Here is a 23,206-nt window from a genome sequence, read left to right as displayed (position 1 = left end):
GCCAGCACAGATAGTCTACGGTGTTTTGAATGTGGGGATTTGGGGCACAAGAGCTTTGCGTGCCCACATAAAGGCCGTAGACAAGGTGAGGATACAAGCGCAAATGGGGGAAATCGAGGTCAAAATGCAGGGGGTAAGGAGATGCAGACAGCAGAGGCTGGGCCTAGTCAGGCTAGAGATGGTAGGGTAGTGGAGGCTGGGTCTAGTCAGGCTAGAGATGGTGGAGAAGCAGAGGCTGGGTCTAGTCAGGCTAGAGATGGTGGGGAAGCACAGGCTGGGTCTAGTCAGGCTAGAGATGGTGGGGTAGCTGAGGCTGGGCCTAGTTATGCTATGGAGGGTGGTGTAGAGGGTGCTGGGTCTAGGCAGGCTATGGATGGTGGTATAGCAGAGGCTGAGTCTAGTCAAGCTATGGATGGTGGGGTAGCTGAGGCTGGCCCAAGTCATGCTATGGAGGGTGGTGTAGATGATGCTGGGCCGAGTCATGCTATGGAGGGTGGTGCAGATGATGCTGGGCCGAGTCATGCTATGGAGGGTGGTGTAGATGATACTGGGTCTAGTCAGGTTATTCTAGTGGATGAGGAGAGTATAGTGGGGAAGTGTAAGAGATTAGGGGGGGAGGAGGAGGGTGTCAAGCGGAAAAGGAAAAAGGGTGTGGACAAAGGCACCATGGAAATGTTGCCTGTTGCTGTGGGTGAGGCCCTAACCAGAGAGAAAGAGCAGGTGGTCAGGGTGGGAGATAGAGAAGAGGAGGAAAGTGAGTCTGAGGAAGAGGATGAGGAGTTATTTTTTTCAGACTCCTCTTCAATTGGCCCGGAGCTGACAGCCAGTCAACCAGAAGGGTCTAAGTACACGTTGAGAGAACTGACAAGGTTCCTGAATGAGACTAAGGGGAAAAAAGTTAATCTTGAGGCTTTTTTTCCTGATTCTAGAAAGTTTGTAAGATCAGTACAACATGCTATGAGAAATGAGGGGCATGGTGTCCTCTCACCCAAGAAACGGTTTAGGTTGAGGAAGTGGGTCACAACAGTGCGTAAAGGTTTACCTTCAGACACTGTTTAAATGTTTAATTTCTTACTGACACTGGGGCTTTTTGAGCTTTCCTATTGGTCTATTTCTCTGCTGGCTTTTCTCCCACTTCTTATGGAGACTCTTTGGGTAGGCTCGCTTAATATAAATGGTGCCAGAGATGCGGGAAAGAGGAGTGTGTTGGGTGAATATGTAAAACAAAAGAAAGTACAGGTGTTGTTTCTGCAGGAGACGCATAGTGATGTGGTGAATGAAGTTGATTGGGGGCTCTGGTGGAAAGGGGCAAGTGTGTTGAGCCATGGGACAAATCTTAGTGCAGGGGTGGCAGTCCTTTTTGCACCGGGTCTGGCTGTAAAAATTTGCTCCTCAAAGGAGGTGTGTAGGGGCAGGTTGCTTGTTGTTAAAGCAGAGATTAACAACATGGGTTTTGTCTTTATAAATGTGTATGCGCCTAACACAGGGAGAGAAAGAGGGGTTCTATTTGGGAGTCTTAGACAGGAACTCTCACAAGTAGCGCCTGAGGAGACGCTGGTGATCGGAGGTGACTGGAACTGTACAATGGATTTTACAAAAGACAGAAATGGGGAAGAGCCTCATTCAGTGTCAGTGGGAGTGTTAAGGGACATCTTTAATCAGTTTGACCTAGTGGATGTTTGGAGAACTAAACATCCAAACACAAGACAGTATACGTGGGTGAAGGTTTTTGGGGCTAGGGTGAGTGCAGCTCGACTTGATCGTTTTTACATGTCCAGGAATCAGAGCAATAGGCTGCTGGGTGCTACCATTCTCCCAGTGGGGTTTTCGGATCACCACATAACCATGGCTCGGCTGTCTATTTCACCAGGGCCCCGGCAGGCATCTTATTGGAAGTTCAATGTAAAGCTCTTACAAGATGCCACTTTTTTGCTCAGGTTTCCAGACTTTTTGGGAAAGATGGGGGCAGCGAAGAGAGGAGTATGAGTCTCTGAGTCAATGGTGGGATGTGGGGAAAGTGCAAATTCGGCTTTTCTGTCAACAGTACACAGCTCTCTCATCCTCAGAGGCTAGGAGAGTATTGGGGGAACTAGAGCGGTGTATTAGTGAGATGGAGGTAGAGATGGTGGGGCAAGGCAATGTAGGCCTCCAGGCTAACTTAGCCGAATTACGTAGGGACCTGGGTAGTTTTTTCCAGGTTAAAGCAAAGGGAGCACTTGTAAGAGCTAGGTTCTCCATGCTCAAGGAGATGGATGCTCCCAGCTCCTTCTTCTTTGGTTTGGAAAGACAGAGCAGTGAAGCCAAGGGTATGCATTGTCTACGGCTGTCTGATGGGCGGGTGACCTCTGTGGTGGGGGAGATGCGGGAGCGGACTGTGGAGTTTTATACTGAATTGTATAGGGCAGAAATGTGTGATCCTATGTGTGCTCAGGTCTTGTTCGCAGGACTCCCTAAGCTCTCTCGGGCACAGAGGGATGAAATGGACATTCCTCTGTTGTCACATGAACTGGCAGAGGCCGTAACCCAGATGTCCCCCGGTCGTGCACCCGGGGTCGATGGACTTCCAGTGGAGTTTTACAAAAAATTCTGGGGAACTATTGGACAGGATTTCTTTTGCGTGTTGCGTGAATGCGTCGAGGTAGGAGAGTTGCCGATGAGCTGCCGTCGGGCGGCACTGACTCTCCTGCCCAAAAAAAGGGACTTGTGTGAACTTAAGAACTGGAGGCCTGTGGCATTACTCTGTGCGGACTATAAGATATTTGCCAAGGTCCTCTCTAACAGACTGAAGTCCCATCTGGACTCTATAATACACAAGGACCAGACATATTGTGTACCGGGACGCTCAATCACGGACAACTTGTTCTTGATTAGGGACATGTTGGACTTGTCGAGAGGTTCTAATGTGAACTTTGGACTGGTCTCTTTAGATCAAGAGAAGGCTTTTGATAGAGTGGATCATGAGTATCTGTTTAATGTGATGTCTGTGTTTGGGTTTGGGAAGAGCTTTGTGAACTGTGTGAAGCTGTTGTATGCTGGGGCGTCATGTATGGTTAAGGTGGGAGGGGCGCTCAGTAGGCCTGTCTGGGTGAGACGGGGCATTAGACAAGGATGCCCTCTATCTGGGCAGCTGTACACACTAGCCATTGAGCCTTTTTTAGGACTGCTACGCAGGAGACTGCGGGGAGTGTGCTGGACAGGCATGGAGGTGGTGACAGGAATAGCAGTCTCAGCATATGCAGATGATGTTTCTGTGATGGTCAGGGATGGGCAAGATATGCAGGAGCTAGAGACCAGTCTGAAGGTGTACGAGGGAGCTTCATCAGCTAAGGTAAACTGGGGAAAGAGCAAAGCTCTGTTATGTGGGGCATGGGGGGATAGGGCTCCTCCTCTGCTTCCAGGGGGTTTGCAGTGGGGTTGTGAAGGGCTTAAAGTGTTGGGGGTGTACCTGGGCTCGGAGAGGTGGGTCAGCAAGAACTGGGAGGGGCTGTCACAGGCAGTGGTGTCAAGACTGGCCAGGTGGAGGTGGCTCCTGTCCCAAGTGTCATATAGAGGGAGGGTGCTGATAATCAACAACCTGGTGGCATCTTCCTTGTGGCATAAACTGGCTGTCCTCAACCCCCCCGCCGGTCTGCTTGCAGACCTGCAACGCAAGCTGGTGGACTTCTTTTGGTCGGGCCATCACTGGCTGAAGGCAGCAGTGTTGTACATGACCGTCCACGAAGGAGGACAGGGCCTGGTGGAACTGGAGAGCAGGATGGCTGCTTTCCGGCTAAAGGCGGTGCAGAGACTGCTGTACCATACTGATGTTGGCTGGAGGGAACCAGCATGCGCGCTGCTGAGGAGAGCTGGCGGATTAGGGTTGGACCGGCAGCTGTTCCTCATGAAGCTGGAGAGGCTGAGTACAGCAGGTCTCTCAGAGTTTTACTCTGCGGTGCTGAGGGCCTGGCAGCTGCTAAGGCCCACACGAGAAGGGGGTGTGGAGCCTGGGCAGTGGGTGTGGGAGGAGCCTATTTTCCACAACCCAGCCATCCCTTTGAGATCGGTTCAGTCGGCCACCCTGCAGAGGCAACTGATGGCAGGGGGTTTACAAAGGCTAGGTGACCTGAGACTGCTGGGAGAGGAGGGGTGGAAAACCCCGGAGGTCTTGGCGCAACAAACAGGAATAACGTCTCTTAGGCTGCTGGAGAGATTCCTGGAGGAGGTCCAGGAGGCACTGTCTGAGCCGGTAAGGGGGGTGTTTGAGAGGCCAAAGGGAGAGGGGCCACCAATGTTTCCGCCACTGCAGGTGACGGCAGAGACTGGAGACTGGCAAGGGGGTCTGGAGGACTTGTTAGATTTTAACACTCCGAGCCTGGGGGAGTTTGAGGGGGTGGGAGGTAAAGCCATCTACAACCTCTGCGTTAAGGTTAGGAACATTAGAAGCCTAACAGGAGTGAAGGCACATCAGTGGCAGGGGGTATGTGGGGCGGAGAGTATGGTGGGTTTTAGATGGAGGGCGCTCTACAAACCCCCAGTACCAAAGAGGTCAGGGGACCTCCAGTGGAGGGTTCTTCATGGAGCCCTGGCCACTAACAGCTGGTTGGCACGGGTTGATCCGGGAATTGGGCAGGGGTGTCCTTTCTGTCAAATGAAAGAAACTGTGATTCATGTGTTTTCTGTGTGCACCAGGTTAATGCCTTTAATGTCTCTGCTGGAATGTCTGTGTGACAGGTTGGGGGTGGTTTTTGCTGTTGGGATGTTTATAATGGGATACAGGTATTCGAGTAAGGAGAAAGAAAAATGTGTTTTGTTGAATTTTCTGTTTGCTCAGGCAAAATTAGCTATTTGGCTAACAAGGAGAAACAGGGTCAAAGTTGGGGGGATAACAGACCCTTTACTACTGTTTAATGGGATGGTCTCTGCGCGCCTTAGGGTTGAGTTTGAGTTCTATAAACTGATCAAATGTGTGGAGATGTTTGAGGAGATATGGTGTGTTGGGGGGGCTGTCTGTATTGCTGGGGAAGATGTTTTGGATATACGGTTGTAGGAGAGGGTATTGTTTTTGTGTATGGTGATGGTGGTTTGTATCATGTGGTAGATGGAAAGGTGAGTATGGTACATGTATGCGGAACAGGATATATTTTTGTTTTTTTTATTTTAGGGGGGGGTGAGTTTTAAATGAAATGAGAATGTTTCAATAAAGAAAGACAAAAAGTCAAAAGTCTCTCTCTCTCTCTCTCTCTCTCTCTCTCTCTCTCTCTCTCTCTCTCTCTCTCTCTCTCTCTCTCTCTCTCTCTCTCTCTCTCTCTCTCTCTCTCTCTCTCTCTCTCTCTCTCTCTCTCTCTCTCTCTCTCTCTCTCTCTCGCTGTCTCTATCTCTCTCTCTTTCGCTTTCCTTTTCGCCCTCCCCCTCTCTCTCTCTCTCTACCCATCTATATCTCATTTCACTCGTTCTCTCCCTATCTCTCTCTGCCCCCCCTTGCTCTCTCTTTTTTCTCTCTTTATCTCTTCTTCCTCTATCTATTTTTGTCCCTTCATTCTCGACCACCTGCAAACTGTCTAATTAGCTCACATCTGTTTCTGCTCTGTTCATTTCATCACACACATGCACACACCAATCTCAGAAGCGCTGCCCATGCCTGGCTCCCCCAATTCTTCCTTTATACATTAGATATGCTTCACAATGATGATGATGACGACGACAACGCCGACAATGATGAAGATGATGAAGATGAAAGTGGTGATGATGGCGACAACAGTGATGATGACGTCTGTGTGTTTGTCTCTCATCAGGTCTCCGCAGCAGATACTCCTGCAGTGTATGTAGTGTTGTGTTGAACTCCATTGAACAGTACCACGCACACCTCCAGGGCTCCAAGCACCAGAACAAGTAAGTTGATAACACTATGGAGAGAAGTTGATAACACTATGTAGAGAAGTTGATAACACTATGGAGAGAAGTTGATAACACTATGGAGAGAAGTTGATAACACTAACTATGGAGAGAAGTTGATAACACTATGGAGAGAAGTTGATAACACTATGGAGAGAAGTTGATAACACTATGGAGAGAAGTTGATAACACTATGGACAGAAGTTGATAACACTATGGAGAGACATTGATAACACTATGGAGAGACATTGATAACACTAACTATGGACAGAAGTTGATAACACTAACTATGGACAGAAGTTGATAACACTATGGACAGAAGTTGATAACACTATGGAGAGAAGTTGATAACACTATGGAGAGAAGTTGATAACACTATGGACAGAAGTTGATAACACTATGGAGAGAAGTTGATAACACTATGGAGAGAAGTTGATAACACTATGGAGAGAAGTTGATAACACTATGGACAGAAGTTGATAACACTATGGAGAGAAGTTGATAACACTATGGAGAGAAGTTGATAACACTAACTATGGAGAGAAGTTGATCAAATACATGTTTTGTTTATTATCTATTTATTTTGCTTTGGCAATGTAAACATATGTTTCCCATGCCAATAAAACCCTTTGAATGGAATTGAATTGAATTGAATTGAGAGAGAGAAAGCGAGACAGAGAGAGAGAGAGAGAGAGAGAGAGAGAGAGAGAGAGAGAGAGAGGGAGAGAGGAGGGAGAGAGCAGAGAGGAGAGAAACAGAGAGAGAAAGAGGAGAGAGAGAACTAGAGAGGGAGAGAGAGGAGAGAGAGAAACAGAGAGAAGGAGAGAAACAGAGAGAGAGGAGAGATAAACAGAGATGAGAGAGGGAGAGGGTGAGAGGAGGGAAAGAGAGAGAGAGAGAGAGAGAGAGAGAGAGAGAGAGAGAGAGAGAGAGAGCATGAGAGAGAGTCTGCAGCACCCGGCCTCACCGTACTAGAATCTGGTCAAATTTATACTGTTTGCTGATGATCTGGTGCGTCTGTCCCGAACCAAGGAGGGCCTACAGCAGCACCTAGATCTTCTGCACAGATTCTGTCAGACCTGGGCCCTGACAGTAAATCTCAGTAAGACAAAAGTAATGGTGTTCCAAAAAAGTTCTAGTTGCGAGGACCACAAATACAAATTCCATCTAGACACTGTTGCCCTAGAGCACACAAAAAAACTATATATACCTCGCCCTAAACATCAGCGGCACAGGTAACTTCCACAAAGCTGTGAACAACTTGAGAGACAAGGCAAGAAGGGCCATCTATGCCATCAAAAGGAACATAAATTTCATCATACCAATTAGGATCTGGCTAAAAATACTTGAATCAGTTATAGAACCCATTGTCCTTTATGGTTGTGAGGTCTGGGGTCCACTCACCAACCAAGAATTCACAAAATGGGAAAAACACCAAATTGAGACTCTGCGTGCAGAATTCTGCCAAAATATCCTCCGTGTACAACGTACAACACCAAATAATGCATGCAGAGCAAAATCATGCCGATACCTGTTAATGATCAAAATCCAGAGAAGAGCCGTTAAATTCTACAACCACCGAAGGAAGCGATTCCCAAACCTTCCATAACAAAGCCATCACCTACAGAGAGATGAACCTGGAGAAGAGTCCCCTAAGCAAGCTGGTCCTGGGGCTCTGTTCACAAACAGACCCCACAGAGCCCCAGGACAACAGCACAATTAGACCCAACCATGAGAAAACAAACACTCACGCGGTTCTGCTCTCTGCATCCTCCCACTCAATGAGTTGCTCAGCAACATGTTGCCTGTCAAGGAAGAATCGATCTGTGTGTGTGTGTGTGTGTGTGTGTGTGTGTGTGTGTGTGCGTGTGCGTGCGTGTGCGTGTGCGTGTGTGTGTGTGCGTGTGCGTGTATAATGATACTGTCTTGAACAGACCAATTCCATACAGCAGACTATAAAATCGTTCCGTAGCTGGTAAATGAAGTAAGAGGGATTTATCTGCAGAGACAAACAAGCACTAATGTGAGAGAAATTGATTTCTGGAGGCCGGAAAAGATAACGATAGTAGTCTAATATAAGACATGAATTCATTATGAACTCAGCTGTGACTGTGGTTGGAGGCAGTGTGTGTGTCTGTGTGTGTGTGTGGATGTGTTTAACTAAACTTAACTATACAAAATTTGACCAACTGGGGACATTTTGTCAGTCCCCACAAGGTAAAATTCTAGTTCTAAGGGGTTTAGGGTTAAGTTTAGAATTAGTGTTAGGGTTAGGGTTAGGGTTAGGAGCTAGGGTTAGATTTAGGGTTAGGAGCTAGGGTTAGGGTTAGGAGCTACGGTTAGGGTTAGGAGAGCTAGGGTTAGGGTTAGGGTTAGGGTTAGGGTTAGGGTTAGGGTTAGGGTTAGGGTTAGGGTTAGGGTTAGGGTTAGGGTTAGGGTTAGGGTTAGGGTTAGGGTTAGGGTTAGGGTTAGGGTTAGGGTTAGGGTTAGGGTTAGGAGCTAGGGTTAGGGTTAGGGTTAGGAGCTAGGGTTAGATTTAGGGTTAGGAGCTAGGGTTAGGGTTAGGAGCTAGGGTTAGGGTTAGGAGCTAGGGTTAGGGTTAGGAGCTAGGGTTAGGGTTAGGAGCTAGGGTTAGGGTTAGGAGCTAGGGTTAGGGTTAGGAGCTAGGGTTAGATTTAGGGTTAGGAGCTAGGGTTAGGGTTAGGAGCTAGGGTTAGGGTTAGGAGCTAGGGTTAGGATTAGGGTTAGGAGCTAGGGTTAGGGTTAGGAGCTAGGGTTAGGGTTAGGAGCTAGGGTTAGGGTTAGGAGCTAGGGTTAGATTTAGGGTTAGGAGCTAGGGTTAGGGTTAGGAGCTAGGGTTAGATTTAGGGTTAGGAGCTAGGGTTAGGGTTAGGAGCTAGGGTTAGGGTTAGGAGCTAGGGTTAGGGTTAGGAGCTAGGGTTAGGGTTAGGAGCTAGGGTTAGGGTTAGGAGCTAGGGTTAGATTTAGGGTTAGGAGCTAGGGTTAGGGTTAGGAGCTAGGGTTAGGGTTAGGGTTAGGAGCTAGGGTTAGGGTTAGGAGCTAGGGTTAGATTTAGGGTTAGGAGCTAGGGTTAGGGTTAGGAGCTAGGGTTAGGGTTAGGAGCTAGGGTTAGGGTTAGGGTTAGGAGCTAGGGTTAGATTTAGGGTTAGGAGCTAGGGTTAGGGTTAGGAGCTAGGGTTAGGGTTAGGAGCTAGGGTTAGGGTTAGGAGCTAGGGTTAGATTCAGGGTTAGGAGCTAGGGTTAGATTTAGGGTTAGGAGCTAGGGTTAGATTTAGGGTTAGGAGCTAGGGTTAGGGTTAGGAGCTAGGGTTAGGGTTAGGGTTAGGAGCTAGGGTTAGGGTTAGGGTTAGGAGCTAGGGTTAGATTTAGGGTTAGGGTTAGGAGCTAGGGTTAGGGTTAACATTAGATTTTCAGGTTAAGGTTGGTGAAAAGGTTAGGGTTAGGTTTAGGGTTAAGGGTTAGGGAAATAGGATTTTGAATGGGACTGAATTAGTTATACATGTCTGTGTGTGCATGCGTGCGTGTTTGTAGTTTGAGGTAGTATCCCTAATGATGTATAAAGTGATGGGAATGAAAGGCCTTTTAAAGACAGATCCGTCTGAAACAAAGTGTATGAGACAACAGCTCTTTCATGGTGGCTTTTGGATCGACTTTGTCTTAAATGTCTGAGTAGATTCTCCAGCTCACGTCGCTGCCATAATGAATTATGGAATTGGTGGTGCCAGCCAAACTCACAGTGACAGTTTAACTACCTCTCGCAGACAGAGAGGGGAGGAGTTGGGGATGGAGGGTGGAGGGATGGAGAGGATAGAGGGAGGGTGGTGCAAGGGAGTGGGAGGAGTAGGGCCTGGAATTGCCAGCCATATTATCCTGATAGGTGTCGATACGATATATTTTGTGATTCTCACGATTTTATATGTATTGTGATTCGATACTGTGATTTTATTGCGATTCAATGTTCCAAACATATTGCTCACCATATGTCTGCTGCAGAGGGACAAGAGAGAGTCATGAGGAAACGTGTTTTGGTCAGTCATGGAAATAAAAGTGCTGAAGACAATTGGCTCCCTATTTAAAAAGAAGACAGAGAACAAGCTATGAAGGAATAATATTGGAGTTTTGATGCAGGTACAGTCAACAACCGCAAAAATAATATTGCGATATTGTCAAAACGATACAAAAATAAGAAATTATATCTTGATATGTAAATGTATTTAAAAAATCCTCTGTAGGAGGAGGTGATGGAACGAGGGGGGTGGAGTGGAGTGAAAGAGAGACAGAGAGAGAAGAGAGAGAGAGAGGATTGATTATTTGGTACAAATCCGAACTACAAAATCGAATTGATCCCTTCAAAATTGGTAAATATCACATTTGGTTAAAACTGAAAAAAGAACTTGTACTGACAGAAAAATATGTGTTCCTTTGCGCAATATATATCCCCCCCTCAGAATCCCCATATTACTCAGAGGAGATCTTCCCCATTTCTAGGCCCAGGGAAATGTGCTCATCTGTGGGGACACAAATGCGCGCACAGGAACACTACCTGATCTAACGAGCACACGAGGGGACAGCTTTATTACAGGCCATACTGTTTCTAACTGTCTTAATCTCGCCCATAGAAACAACAGTCACAGCACCGTCAACAAAAACGGAAGGGATCTGTTGCAGCTCTGTAGAAGCCTGGGTCTGTACTTTGTCAATGGTAGGTTACGGGGGGACTCTTTGGGGAGATTCACCTACTGCTCACCTCTTGGTCACAGTACAGTAGCCTATATGATCACAGACATTGACCCCTTCTCTCTCAGCTCATTCACTGTCAAGCCACTAACACCTCTGTCTGATCACAGCCAAATTACGTTGTTCCTCAAAAGAACAGACATGGAAACAACCACACATTCACAGCCCAGTAAGCTGTACAACATCAGACATTCATACAGATGTGCCCAAAACAGCACAGAAGAATAACAGAAAGCAACCTGTAAACAAAATATCCAAACACTCTTAGATAACTTTCTGGATACCACATTCACTCACAGTAAAGAAGGCATCAATCTAGCAGTACAAAACCTCAACTATATATTCAGGCAAATGACAAAAGAAGCACAATTGAAATTGATAAAAAACAAACAAAAAAGATCACAGATGACAACTGGTTTGATGCAGATTGTAAAATTATAAGGAAAAAACTTAGAACACTATCCAACCAAAAGCACAGAGACCCAAATAATGGTGAATTACGCCTTCATTACTGTGAGACTTTAAAACTCTATAAACGTACACTCAGAACCAAAAAAGCACAGTACAACAGCAAGCAGCTGACACTAATTGAGGAGTCCATAAACACAAACAACTTCTGGCAAAATTGGAAAAAACTAAAAAAATCTAAACAAGAGGAATTAGCGATACAAAATGGTGACATACGGACAACCCATTTTAAAACACTATACAACACCGTTCAAATTGACACAAACGCAGAACAACGCCAAATTCATGAGAAGTTGAATGGATTAGAAAAAACTATAAAGGACAATCAAAATCCATTGGACTCCCCAATTACTGACCAGGAGCTCTATAAGAAACTTCAGGCTCTCAAATTTAAAATAAATTGTGGACCTGATGGTATCCTAAATGAGATGCTCAAACTCACTAGTGCAACATTTCAATTGGCTATATTAAAACTGTTTAATTTGATCCTAAGTGTAGGTTAATTCCCTGATATCTGGAATCAAGGACTCATAACCCCAATCTTTAAAAACAGAGACAGATTTGACTTTAACAATTACAGAGGCATTTGTGTGAACAGTAACCTGGGGAAGGTTTTTTGTAGTATTATAAATGTAAGAGTTCTAAACTTCCTTAATAAGCACAATGTCTTGAGTAAAAGTCAAATTGGATTTATACCAAAACATTGCACAACTGATCATATTTACACCCTGATAGATAAACATGTCCACCAAAATAATACCAAAATATACGCTTGCTTTATCAACTTCGAAAAAGCATTTGATTCTATTTGGCATACAGAACTGTTCTACAAAGTTATTGAAAGTGGTGTAGGGGGTAAAACATATGACATAATTAAATCAATGTATACTGGCAATACGTGCAGCATTAAAATTGGCAAGAAAATAATATAATTCTTTAACCAGGGGCGGGGCCTTCGTCAGGGTTGTAATCTGAGCCCTGCACTCTTCAATATTTAGATCAACGAATTGGCCACTATTCTAGAAAAATCCTCAGCCCCTGGTGTTAGTCTCCACAATTCAGAGGTTAAATGCCTACTCTTCGCAGATGACCTATGCCTGCTGTCACCCACAGCACATGGCCCACAGCAGAGCCTGGACCTGCTAGAGCAGTACTGCCAGACCTGGGCCCTGGCAGTAAACCCCAAAAAGACTAAAATAATGATTTTCCAAAGAAGATCCAGATCTCAGGAAATTAGACCAAAGTTCTCAATTGGTACAAAATATATAGAGTACTGCACACACTACAATTACTTAGGTTTAAAAATAAGCTCAACTGGACACCTTAATAAGGCAGTGAATGAACTGAGAGAGAAAGCACGCAGGGCATTCTATGCCACATAAGCAAATTCAAATTGAAAAACCTATTAAAATTTGTCTAAAACTAATTGGATATGTCATTGAACCAATTGCACTTTATGGCAGCGAGGTGTGGGGTCCACTTGCAAAACAAGATTTCATCAAATGGGACAAACACCTCATTGAAACCCTGCATGCAGAGTTCTGTAAGATTATCCTACATGTCCAGAGGAAAACTACAAACAATGCATGAAGGGCAGAATTAGGCCAATATCCACTAATAATAAAAACTAAAAAAAGAGCAATTAAGTTGGAAACATCTAAAATACAGTGACCCCCTCTCATATCACTACCAATCCCTGCAATGCCAAGAGCTGAGCAAAGAAAAGAGTCCCCTCATCCAGCTGGTCCTGGGGCTGAGTTCACAAACCTGTTCTACTAACACTCTGAAGCCTCAGGATCAGAACATCCAATCAATCAGGATAAACCAAATTACAACAAAGTCAAAACAAAACTATATTGCTTATTGGGAAACACAAGCACAATCACAAAGCAAACTGCAGTGCTATCTGGCCCTAAATCGACAGTACACTGTGGCTAAATATTTGACCATGGTTACTGATCAAAACCTTAGAAAAACCTTGACAAAGTACAGGCTCAGTGAGCACAGCCTTGCCATTGAGAAGGGTAGACACAGGAAAACCTGGCTCCCTGTAGAGGAAAGGCTGTGCAACCACTGCACAACAGCAGAACCTGAGACGGAGCTGCATTTCCTGACAAAATGTCAAAAATATAAAACAATTAGAGAGTGTCATTTCCCCATATTTGAAACCCTTATTCAAGGTTTCAAAGACCTCTCTTATGAGAGTAGGCTACCCGTCCTGTTGGGGGAGGACGCAGAGAGCTGTGGGTTGGCAGCGCACTACATTGCTGCCTGCCATAAGTTGAGGGACAGTGTCTGACAAACCAATCAACCGGCACATGTACTCTACTGTATGTTATTTGTTATTGTTGAATGTATGGTTATTTTGACACTTGGTTATTGTTGTTACTGTTGTCCCGTTGGCAGTTTTGATTCTCATTTTTATTTTAAATTGTAAATTGTAAAAACAGAGAGAAGAGAGAGATAAGAGAAAGGCCGAGAGAGAGAGAGAGAGAGAGAGAGAGGAGAGAGAGAGAGAGAGAGAGAGAGAGAGAGAGAGAGAGAAGAGAGAGAGAAGAGAGAGAAGAGAGAGATAAGAGAGAGAGAGAGAGAGAGACAGACAGACAGACAGACAGAGAGAGAGATAAGAGAGAGAGAGAGAGACAGAGAGAGAGAGAGAGAGAGAGAGAGAGAGAGAGAGAGAGAGAGAGAGAGAGAGAGAGAGAGAGAGAGAGAGAGAGAGAGAGAGAGAGAGAGAGAGAGAAAGAAAAAGGGAATGGAGGGTAGAAAGAAGAGGAGTAGAAGAAGGGGCTGTGAGGGGGGATGGACGTATGAGACTAGCAGGATGTGATTAGCAACGGAGGTTTGTCGATCACTGAGAGAGGAGATGACAGGACTTCTGTACACACACACACACACACACACACACACACACACACACACACACACACACACACACACACACACACACACACACACTATCTGTAATTGAGGTCTATAGATCGCAGTGAAAGATGATGACAGCACTTTCAACTTTACTCCGTCCATCTGCTAGTTATCACTCAGTACAGCAGATTTACACTGTCCAGAGATAGAGAGAGAAAGACCACTGCACAACAGCAGAACCTGAGACGGAGCTGCATTTCCTGTCAAAATGTAAAAAATATAAAACAATTAGAAAGTGCCATTTCCCCAAACTTGAAACTTGGTTTCAAAGACCTCTCTGATGAGGATAGGCTACCCGTCCTGTTGGGGGAGGACGCAGAGAGCTGTGGGTTGGCAGCGCACTACATTGCTGCCTGCCATAAGTTGAGGGACAGTGTCTGACAAACCAATCAACCAGCACATGTCCTCTACTGTATGTTTATTGTTATTGTTGAATGTATGGTTATTTTGACACTTGGTTATTGTTGTTACTGTTGTCCCGTTGACAATTTTGATTCTCATTTAGATTTTTTTATATTGTAAATATCCAAAATAAGCTTTGGCAATATGTACATTGTTACGTCATGCCAATAAAGCAAATTGAATTGAATTGAATTGAATCTAAAGAGAGACAGAGAAAGAATTAGCAAAAACTGAGCAAACTAGAATGATGTTTGGCCCTAAACAGAGAGTACACAGTGGCAGAATACTTGACCACTGTGACTGACCCAAACTTAAGGAAAGCTTTGACTATGTACGGACTTAGTGAGCATAGCCTTGCTATTGAGAAAGGCCGTCGTAGGCAGACCTGGCTCTCAAGAGAAGACAGCAATGTGCACACTACCCACAAAATGAGGTGGAAACTGAGCTGCACTTCCTAACCTCCTGCCAAATGTATGATGACCATATTAGAGACACATATTTCCCTCAGATTACACAGACCCACAATGAATTTGAAAACAAACTCAATTTTGATCAACTCCCATATCTACTGGGTGAAATACCACAGTGTGCCATCACAGCAGCAAGATTTGTGACCTGTTGCCACAAGAAAAGGGCAACCAGTGAAGAACAAACACCATTGTAAATATAACCCATATTTATGTTGACTTATTTTCCCTTTTGTACTTTAATCATTTGCACATCGTTACAACACTGTATATATACATAATATGACATTTGAAATGTCTTTATTCTTTTGGAACTTCTGTGAGTGTAATGTTTACTGTTCATTTTTATTGTTAATTTCACTTTTGTTTATTTTCTACTTCACTTGCTTTGGCAATGTTAACATATGTTTCCCATGCCAATAAAGCCCCTTGAATTTAATGGAATTGAGAGAGAGAGAGAGAGAGAGAGAGAGATAGAGAGAAATGGGGGGGGGGGGGGGAATGGTGGGAGAGAGAGAAAAATGTGGGAGAGAGAAAGAGAGAGAGAGAAAGAAAAAAGAGAGAGAAAGAGAGAGAGAGAGAGAGCAAAATGGGGAGAGAGGGGGAGAGAGAGAGATAAAGAGAGAGAGATAGCAAGAGAGGGTGAGAGAGAGAGAGAGAGAGAGAGAGAGAGAGAGAGAGAGAGAGAGAGAGAGAGAGAGAGAGAGAAATGGAGGGCTATAGAGAGAGAGAGGTGGAAAAATAGAGGTGGAGCGGAAGAGAGAAAGGTGGTAAAATATTGAAGGAGCAGGACAGAGAGATTGAGGGAAAAGGGAGAGAGGGGGAAGGGTGTGAAACCAATAGAATGAGAGGGGTAGAGTTATGGAGACGAGGGAGGGAGTTGTATGAAGCAGGCTGTGTGTTAAGGGTGTGTGTATTATGTGTTTAGCTGTGTTTAGCTGTGTGCGCTCCTGTATCGATCCCCAGGGAAACCTGGAACAACACAGGAGGTTCCACCTCACTAGCCACACATTGGCCTTTCTGTGCCCTAACAACTGAGTAACCACTGAGGCTGTGTGTGCGTGTGCATGTGCGTATGCGCGTGCGTGTGTCTTCCTGCATCATAGCACATCAGCGTGTATCTCTTCTAGCAGATTATAGTCAGGGGGCAGAGAACTGTGTGATAGCAAATAATGCCCCTGTCACAGCCTGTTGTGCTGCACGGTGTGTGAGCTGTCACACTACACACACAGACACACATACACACACACACACACACACACACACACACACACACACACACACACACACACACACACACACACACACACACACACACACACACACACACACACACACACACACACACACACACACACACACACAGATATCATAAGGTGAATGCACCAATTTGTAAGTCGCTCTGGATAAGAGTGTCTGCTAAATGACTTAAATGTAAATGTAATGCAAAGCAGAGGGTTATCCCTGAAGCACAACTTTGTTCCACGGGGAAGGCTTTCCATTTTGGCTCAGAGTACGTGCTTGTGTGTGTGTGTGTTAGGGTGTGGGTTTGTACATGTGGACGTGTGTTTCTGTGAGTGTCAGATTGTTGTGTTTCCAGAGGTTTAGGCAGGACATTTTAAGTTAGTGTTCCTCTCCCTCAGGAGTAAGCTGTCAAATGCACAGTGTTTGGCTACTGAGAGACAGAGAGAATGTGTGTGTGTGTGTGTGTGTGTGTGTGTGTGTGTGTGTGTGTGTGTGTGTGTGTGTGTGTGTGTGTGTGTGTGTGTGTGTGTGTGTGTGTGTGTGTGTGTGTGTGTGTGTGTGTGTGTGTGTGTGTGTGTGTGTGTGTGTGTGTGTGTGTGCTGAGAGAGAGATTTACTCGTCTGTGTCTTGGGGGTAATCAGAGGTTTGTCAAGATTTTACGCTAGACCCTCTGCCCTGCGTGTACATGTGCATGTGTGTGTGTGTGTGTGTGTGTGTGTCTGTGTGTGTGTGTGTGTGTGTGTCTGTGTGTGTGTTTATGTGTGTGTGTGTGTGTGGGTGTGACAAGCTTCGACTCTTGTACGGAGCTTTGTGGAGGAGATGAGAGTTAATCTGACAGTGGATTATCTGTAACCGTAGAAACAGCCTTAAAGAATGTTTGGCTCCTGATAGAGAGAGTGTGTGTGTGAATGTGTGTGTGTGTGTGTGTGTTTGTGTGTGTGAATGTGTGTGTGTGTGTGTTTGTATGTGTGAATGTGTGTGTGTGTGTGTTTGTGTGTGTGAATTCAGCCGTCGAAGCGCTTAGCTTTTACTTTTTATTATTTGACAAAAGTGACTCCCAAAACACACTCAGCCCTGTCAAGCCTGTTCATATTATAAAATAATCCATGTCTATTCAGATACAGCCAAGGACTGCCTCACTGATGAGACATCAGGTAAATATCAAGGCCCAGTCCAGAAACAACCTCATGGGGAAAAGGGAGAGAGTTTAGGAAAGAGGAACTAAGGGAAAGGGGGGAGGGGTGAAGAAAGAGAGGCTATAGAGGAGTTACTGTATAGAAGCTGAAGAACACATCCTGGAACTTTCCTCAGGTGCTGGAGTTGTAGACAGACTCATAGAAGACAGGAAGGAAAACGCTGCTGCTCCTGCTCCCAGGTGATATGTATTTATAACAACGTTCTGACCCTTAGGTCTCTTAATATTGGGAACCTATGTTATAGATTTTTTACCTCCTGTTTCAGGAAGTGATGTCACTGAGTACTGCCCCTATATATATGACCTTCCACCCTCACCTGGGATATGGATGCCTGATGAAGAACTAAGGGTCAGAACGTTGTTATAAATAAATATCACCTGGGAGCAGGAGCAGCAGTGTGTGGCATTTTCCTTTCTATTTTCCTTGTGCTGAGAGGAGTTGCAACCTTTGTAATCAAAGGCAGATTCTTACACAGGCAAATTATTACGCCCACCCGCCATCCCCGTCCACAATACCCTAGCAAAACCCAAACCTACTTGAAGGTAACAGCGCTCACTGTTGCCCCTAGTGGCCGGTTTTCACGTCATCTCCCGTCGTCCTCAGACATGGATGGACGGTGAATACTGACTTGTATCACGGGTGACCTGGCTGAGAATACTGATGCTGAATCCAACCAACTCAGTAAAGAAGCAGTACAGCTGAGCCATTATAAATGGAAACTCTGTGTCCCAATTCAAGTACATGATTTCTTAATGTCCTTGACACTCTGGTTTAGTGTACACTGTCACACCAGTTCAAATCTGTTCCATTTATCGAGAGTTGACTGCAGCACACACACACACACACACACACACACACACACACACACACACACACACACACACACACACACACACACACACACACACACACACACACACACACACACACACACACACACACACACACACACACACACAGTCAACTCAGTAGCAACAGACCTATCGTTTTATTGTCATTATGTGCAGTACAATGCTAATACATGTACATATTTGTGATTATTATGATCTCACACTGTTACTGACCTCTTGTCCAGGGCTAAAGTTGTGTGTGTGTGTGTGTGTGTGTGTGTGTGTGTGTGTGTGTGTGTGTGTGTGTGTGTGTGTGTGTGTGCGCCCGTGTGTGTGTGTGCGCACGTGTGTATGCTCATGCATGTGTGTGTGGTAATGTGAATGCCTGTCCTAAGGGTAGATGGTCGTGAGACTGAGGACAAGCCATTTTCACTTTGAGCCCTGGACACCATCACTGAGTGGACACGCACACACAGACTGACTTCGGTCATCAGTCCAACGGTGTTTCCTCCGACACATTGGTGCAGCTGGCATCCGGGTTAAGCGAGCGGGTGTTAAGAAGCGTGGTTTGGTAGGTCATGTTTCGGAGGAGGCATGACTCGACCTTCGCCTCTCCTGAGCCCGTTGGGGAGTTGAGACAAGATCGTAATCACGAAATTGGGGAGAAAAAATTGGGTAAAATTACAAAACAATACATAGATAGTAATACTAATATCTCTCTCTCTCTTGTTTCTGATTGAACCTTGTAACAACGCAGAATTAACCCTGTAACAACGCAGAATTAACCCTGTAACAACGCAGAATTAACCCTGTAACAACGCAGAATTAACCCTGTAACAACGCAGAATTAACCCTGTAACAACGCAGAATTAACCCTGTAACAACGCAGAATTAATGCTTCAAAAATAGACGTTCATCCAAACTACTTTGAATTTGGAAGGGAAACTATGAGATCTTGTTGTCTACAGAGCTTTTCTACTAACATTGACAGTACTGTCAGTTTGGTAAAGGGCTGAGAGCACACACACACACACACACACACACACACACACACACACACACACACACACACACACACACACACACACACACACACACACACACACACACACACACACACACACACACACACACACACACACACACACACACACACACACACACACACCTCGAGGCACAGATTATTGCAGGTGCACTGCTTCTTTAATGTCAAAGCTCCATGTCGAGGCCAAAGCTTTCAGAGAGTAGAGGGGGAAAAGGAGAGGAGACAAGGAGAGGAAGTGGAGGAGAGGAAATTTAAAAATTGAGGAGAAATAAAGAGAAAAGTTGTCCTTGGGCACCTGCACTCAACACACACACACACACACACACACACACCTGCCATCTCTCTCACACAGTCTCTCTGTCTCTGTCTCCTCTCAGGGTTTCTCTGTCTACACACAACACACACCTTAAATTAAATACACCTGCAATCGCTCTCACACAGTCTCTCTGTCTCTGTCTCCTCTCAGGTTTCTCTCTCTACACACAACACACACATATACCTACCATCTGTCTCACACAGTCTCTCTGTCTCTGTCTCCTCTCAGGTTTCTCTCTCTACACACAACTTAAATCAAATACACCTGATATCTATCTTGATTCAATTGGAGGTCTTTGCAAGGTCTATTTGCCATTGTATATAAATGTCAAAATGAGTCAGATTAGTAAGTAAACAACTTTAAAGTCTATCATGGCCTCAGGCTTGAATAGGTAGATCTCCAATGTTACAGAATATAGTTGTTGATGTAAGATCTTAATGTTATCACCCTGCTGCAGGAGAACTTTACTGCAGTACAGGACATTTGAAACGTGTAGTGAAAAAACTATTCTGAAGTTTATAAATTCCACTTTGAAATTTCAACTTGATTTTCCCTTACGAAAAATGTATCAACCCCTTTGTTAATTATAATCCATATAATAATTTGCATTTTCCGTTGCTGTAGATCCTATTTTAAGATCCTACATGAAGATCCTACATTAAGATCCTACATCAGTAACTTTAAAAACATACTGAGATATTGTCAATGAGTAGAGTGTGCCATCACAATCATTTAACCAATCGAGCAAATGCATTATGTGACCTGTCAGACCTGTCCTCTTCTAGCCCCTAGCACTAAACCCAAACCTCAGCCCTGTCCTCTTCCAGCCCCTAGCACTAAACCCAAACCTCAGCCCTGTCCTCTTCCAGCCCCTAGCACTAAACCCAAACCTCAGCCCTGTCCTCTTCCAGCCCCTAGCACTAAACCCAAACCTCAGCCATGTCCTCTTCCAGCCCCTAGCACTAAACCCAAACCTCAGCCCTGTCCTCTTCCAGCCCCTAGCACTAAACCCAAACCGCAGCCCTGTCCTCTTCCAGCCCCTAGCACTAAAACCAAACCTCAGCCCTGTCCTCTTCCAGCCCCTAGCACTAAACCCAAACCTCAGCCCTGTCCTCTTCCAGCCCCTAGCACTAAAACCAAACCTCAGCCCTGTCCTCTTCCAGCCCCTAGCACTAAACCCAAACCTCAGCCCTGTCCTCTTCCAGCCCATAGCACTAAACCCAAACCTCAGCCCTGTCCTCTTCCAGCCCCTAGCACTAAACCCAAACCTCAGCCCTGTCCTCTTCCAGCCCCTAGCACTAAACCCAAACCTCAGCCCTGTCCTCTTCCAGCCCCTAGCACTAAACCCAAACCTCAGCCCTGTCCTCTTCCTAACCCGAGCACAAAACCCAAACCTCAGCCCTGTCCTCTTCCAGCCCCTAGCACTAAACCCAAACCTCAGCCCTGTCCTCTTCCAGCCCCTAGCACTAAACCCAATCCTCAGTCCTGTCCTCTTCCAGCCCCTAGCACTAAACCCAAACCTCAGCCCTGTCCTCTTCCAGCCCCTAGCACTAAACCCAAACCGCAGCCCTGTCCTCTTCCAGCCCCTAGCACTACAACCAAACCTCAGCCCTGTCCTCTTCCAGCCCATAGCACTAAACCCAAACCTCAGCCCTGTCCTCTTCCAGCCCCTAGCACTAAACCCAAATCTCAGCCCTGTCCTCTTCCAGCCCCTAGCACTAAACCCAAACCTCATCCCTGTCCTCTTCCAGCCCCTAGCACTAAACCCAAACCTCAGCCCTGTCCTCTTCCAGCCCCTAGCACTAAACCCAAACCTCAGCCATGTCCTCTTCCAGCCCCTAGCACTAAACCCAAACCTCAGCCATGTCCTCTTCCAGCCCCTAGCACTAAACCCAAACCTCATCCCTGTCCTCTTCCAGCCCCTAGCACTAAACCCAAACCTCATCCCTGTCCTCTTCCAGCCCCTAGCACTAAACCCAAACCTCAGCCCTGTCCTCTTCCAGCCCCTAGCACTAAACCCAAACCTCAGCCATGTCCTCTTCCAGCCCCTAGCACTAAACCCAAACCTCAGCCCTGTCCTCTTCCAGCCCCTAGCACTAAACCCAAACCTCATCCCTGTCCTCTTCCAGCCCCTAGCACTAAACCCAAACCTCAGCCCTGTCCTCTTCCAGCCCCTAGCACTAAACCCAAACCTCAGCCATGTCCTCTTCCAGCCCCTAGCACTAAACCCAAACCTCAGCCCTGTCCTCTTCCAGCCCCTAGCACTAAACCCAAACCTCAGCCATGTCCTCTTCCAGCCCCTAGCACTAAACCCAAACCTCATCCCTGTCCTCTTCCAGCCCCTAGCACTAAACCCAAACCTCAGCCCTGTCCTCTTCCAGCCCCTAGCACTAAACCCAAACCCAAACCTCATCCCTGTCCTCTTCCAGCCCCTAGCACTAAACCCAAACCTCAGCCCTGTCCTCTTCCAGCCCCTAGCGCTAAACCCAAACCTCAGCCCTGTCCTCTTCCAGCCCCTAGCACTACAACCAATCCTCAGCCCTGTCCTCTTCCAGCCCCTAGCACTAAACCCAATCCTCAGCCCTGTCCTCTTCCAGCCCCTAGCACTAAACCCAAACCTCAGCCCTGTCCTCTTCCAGCCCCTAGCACTAAATCCAAACCTCAGCCCTGTCCTCTTCCAGCCCCTAGCACTAAACCCAAACCTCAGCCCTGTCCTCTTCCAGCCCCTAGCACTAAACCCAAACCTCAGCCCTGTCCTCTTCCAGCCCCTAGCACTAAACCCAAACCTCAGCCCTGTCCTCTTCCAGCCCCTAGCACTAAACCCAAACCTCAGCCCTGTCCTCTTCCAGCCCCTAGCACTAAACACAAACCTCAGCCCTGTCCTCTTCCAGCCCCTAGCACTAAACCCAAACCTCAGCCATGTCCTCTTCCAGCCCCTAGCACTAAACCCAAACCTCAGCCCTGTCCTCTTCCAGCCCCTAGCACTAAACCCAAACCGCAGCCCTGTCCTCTTCCAGCCCCTAGCACTAAAACCAAACCTCAGCCCTGTCCTCTTCCAGCCCCTAGCACTAAACCCAAACCTCAGCCCTGTCCTCTTCCAGCCCCTAGCACTAAAACCAAACCTCAGCCCTGTCCTCTTCCAGCCCCTAGCACTAAACCCAAACCTCAGCCCTGTCCTCTTCCAGCCCATAGCACTAAACCCAAACCTCAGCCCTGTCCTCTTCCAGCCCCTAGCACTAAACCCAAACCTCAGCCCTGTCCTCTTCCAGCCCCTAGCACTAAACCCAAACCTCAGCCCTGTCCTCTTCCAGCCCCTAGCACTAAACCCAAACCTCAGCCCTGTCCTCTTCCTAACCCGAGCACAAAACCCAAACCTCAGCCCTGTCCTCTTCCAGCCCCTAGCACTAAACCCAAACCTCAGCCCTGTCCTCTTCCAGCCCCTAGCACTAAACCCAATCCTCAGTCCTGTCCTCTTCCAGCCCCTAGCACTAAACCCAAACCTCAGCCCTGTCCTCTTCCAGCCCCTAGCACTAAACCCAAACCGCAGCCCTGTCCTCTTCCAGCCCCTAGCACTACAACCAAACCTCAGCCCTGTCCTCTTCCAGCCCATAGCACTAAACCCAAACCTCAGCCCTGTCCTCTTCCAGCCCCTAGCACTAAACCCAAATCTCAGCCCTGTCCTC

At 46.4% G+C, this 23,206-nt stretch overlaps 1 protein-coding gene and 1 long non-coding RNA gene across 2 annotated transcripts in view; both read left to right on the top strand.

Annotated features, from left to right (window-relative positions):
• LOC139580301 (serine palmitoyltransferase 2-like) overlaps positions 1-4,707 on the top strand; it is a 50,970-nt gene extending 46,263 nt beyond the window's left edge. Inside the window, exon 5 of the mRNA XM_071408841.1 lies at positions 4,669-4,707. Within this exon, the coding sequence (XP_071264942.1) occupies positions 4,669-4,707 (39 nt within the window). The remainder of the gene's footprint in view (positions 1-4,668) is intronic.
• A 721-nt stretch (positions 4,708-5,428) lies between these two features.
• LOC139580506 (uncharacterized) overlaps positions 5,429-23,206 on the top strand; it is a 26,218-nt gene continuing 8,440 nt past the window's right edge. The window contains exon 1 of the long non-coding RNA XR_011676054.1: positions 5,429-5,868. This is a non-coding gene — a long non-coding RNA (uncharacterized lncRNA). The remainder of the gene's footprint in view (positions 5,869-23,206) is intronic.

The sequence above is a fragment of the Salvelinus alpinus genome, chromosome 7, assembly GCF_045679555.1.
Source record: "Salvelinus alpinus chromosome 7, SLU_Salpinus.1, whole genome shotgun sequence".
NCBI classification, from domain to species: domain Eukaryota; kingdom Metazoa; phylum Chordata; class Actinopteri; order Salmoniformes; family Salmonidae; genus Salvelinus; species Salvelinus alpinus.
The sequence above is the reverse complement of the archived record's forward strand: the minus strand, read 5'-3'. Positions and strand labels throughout refer to the sequence as shown.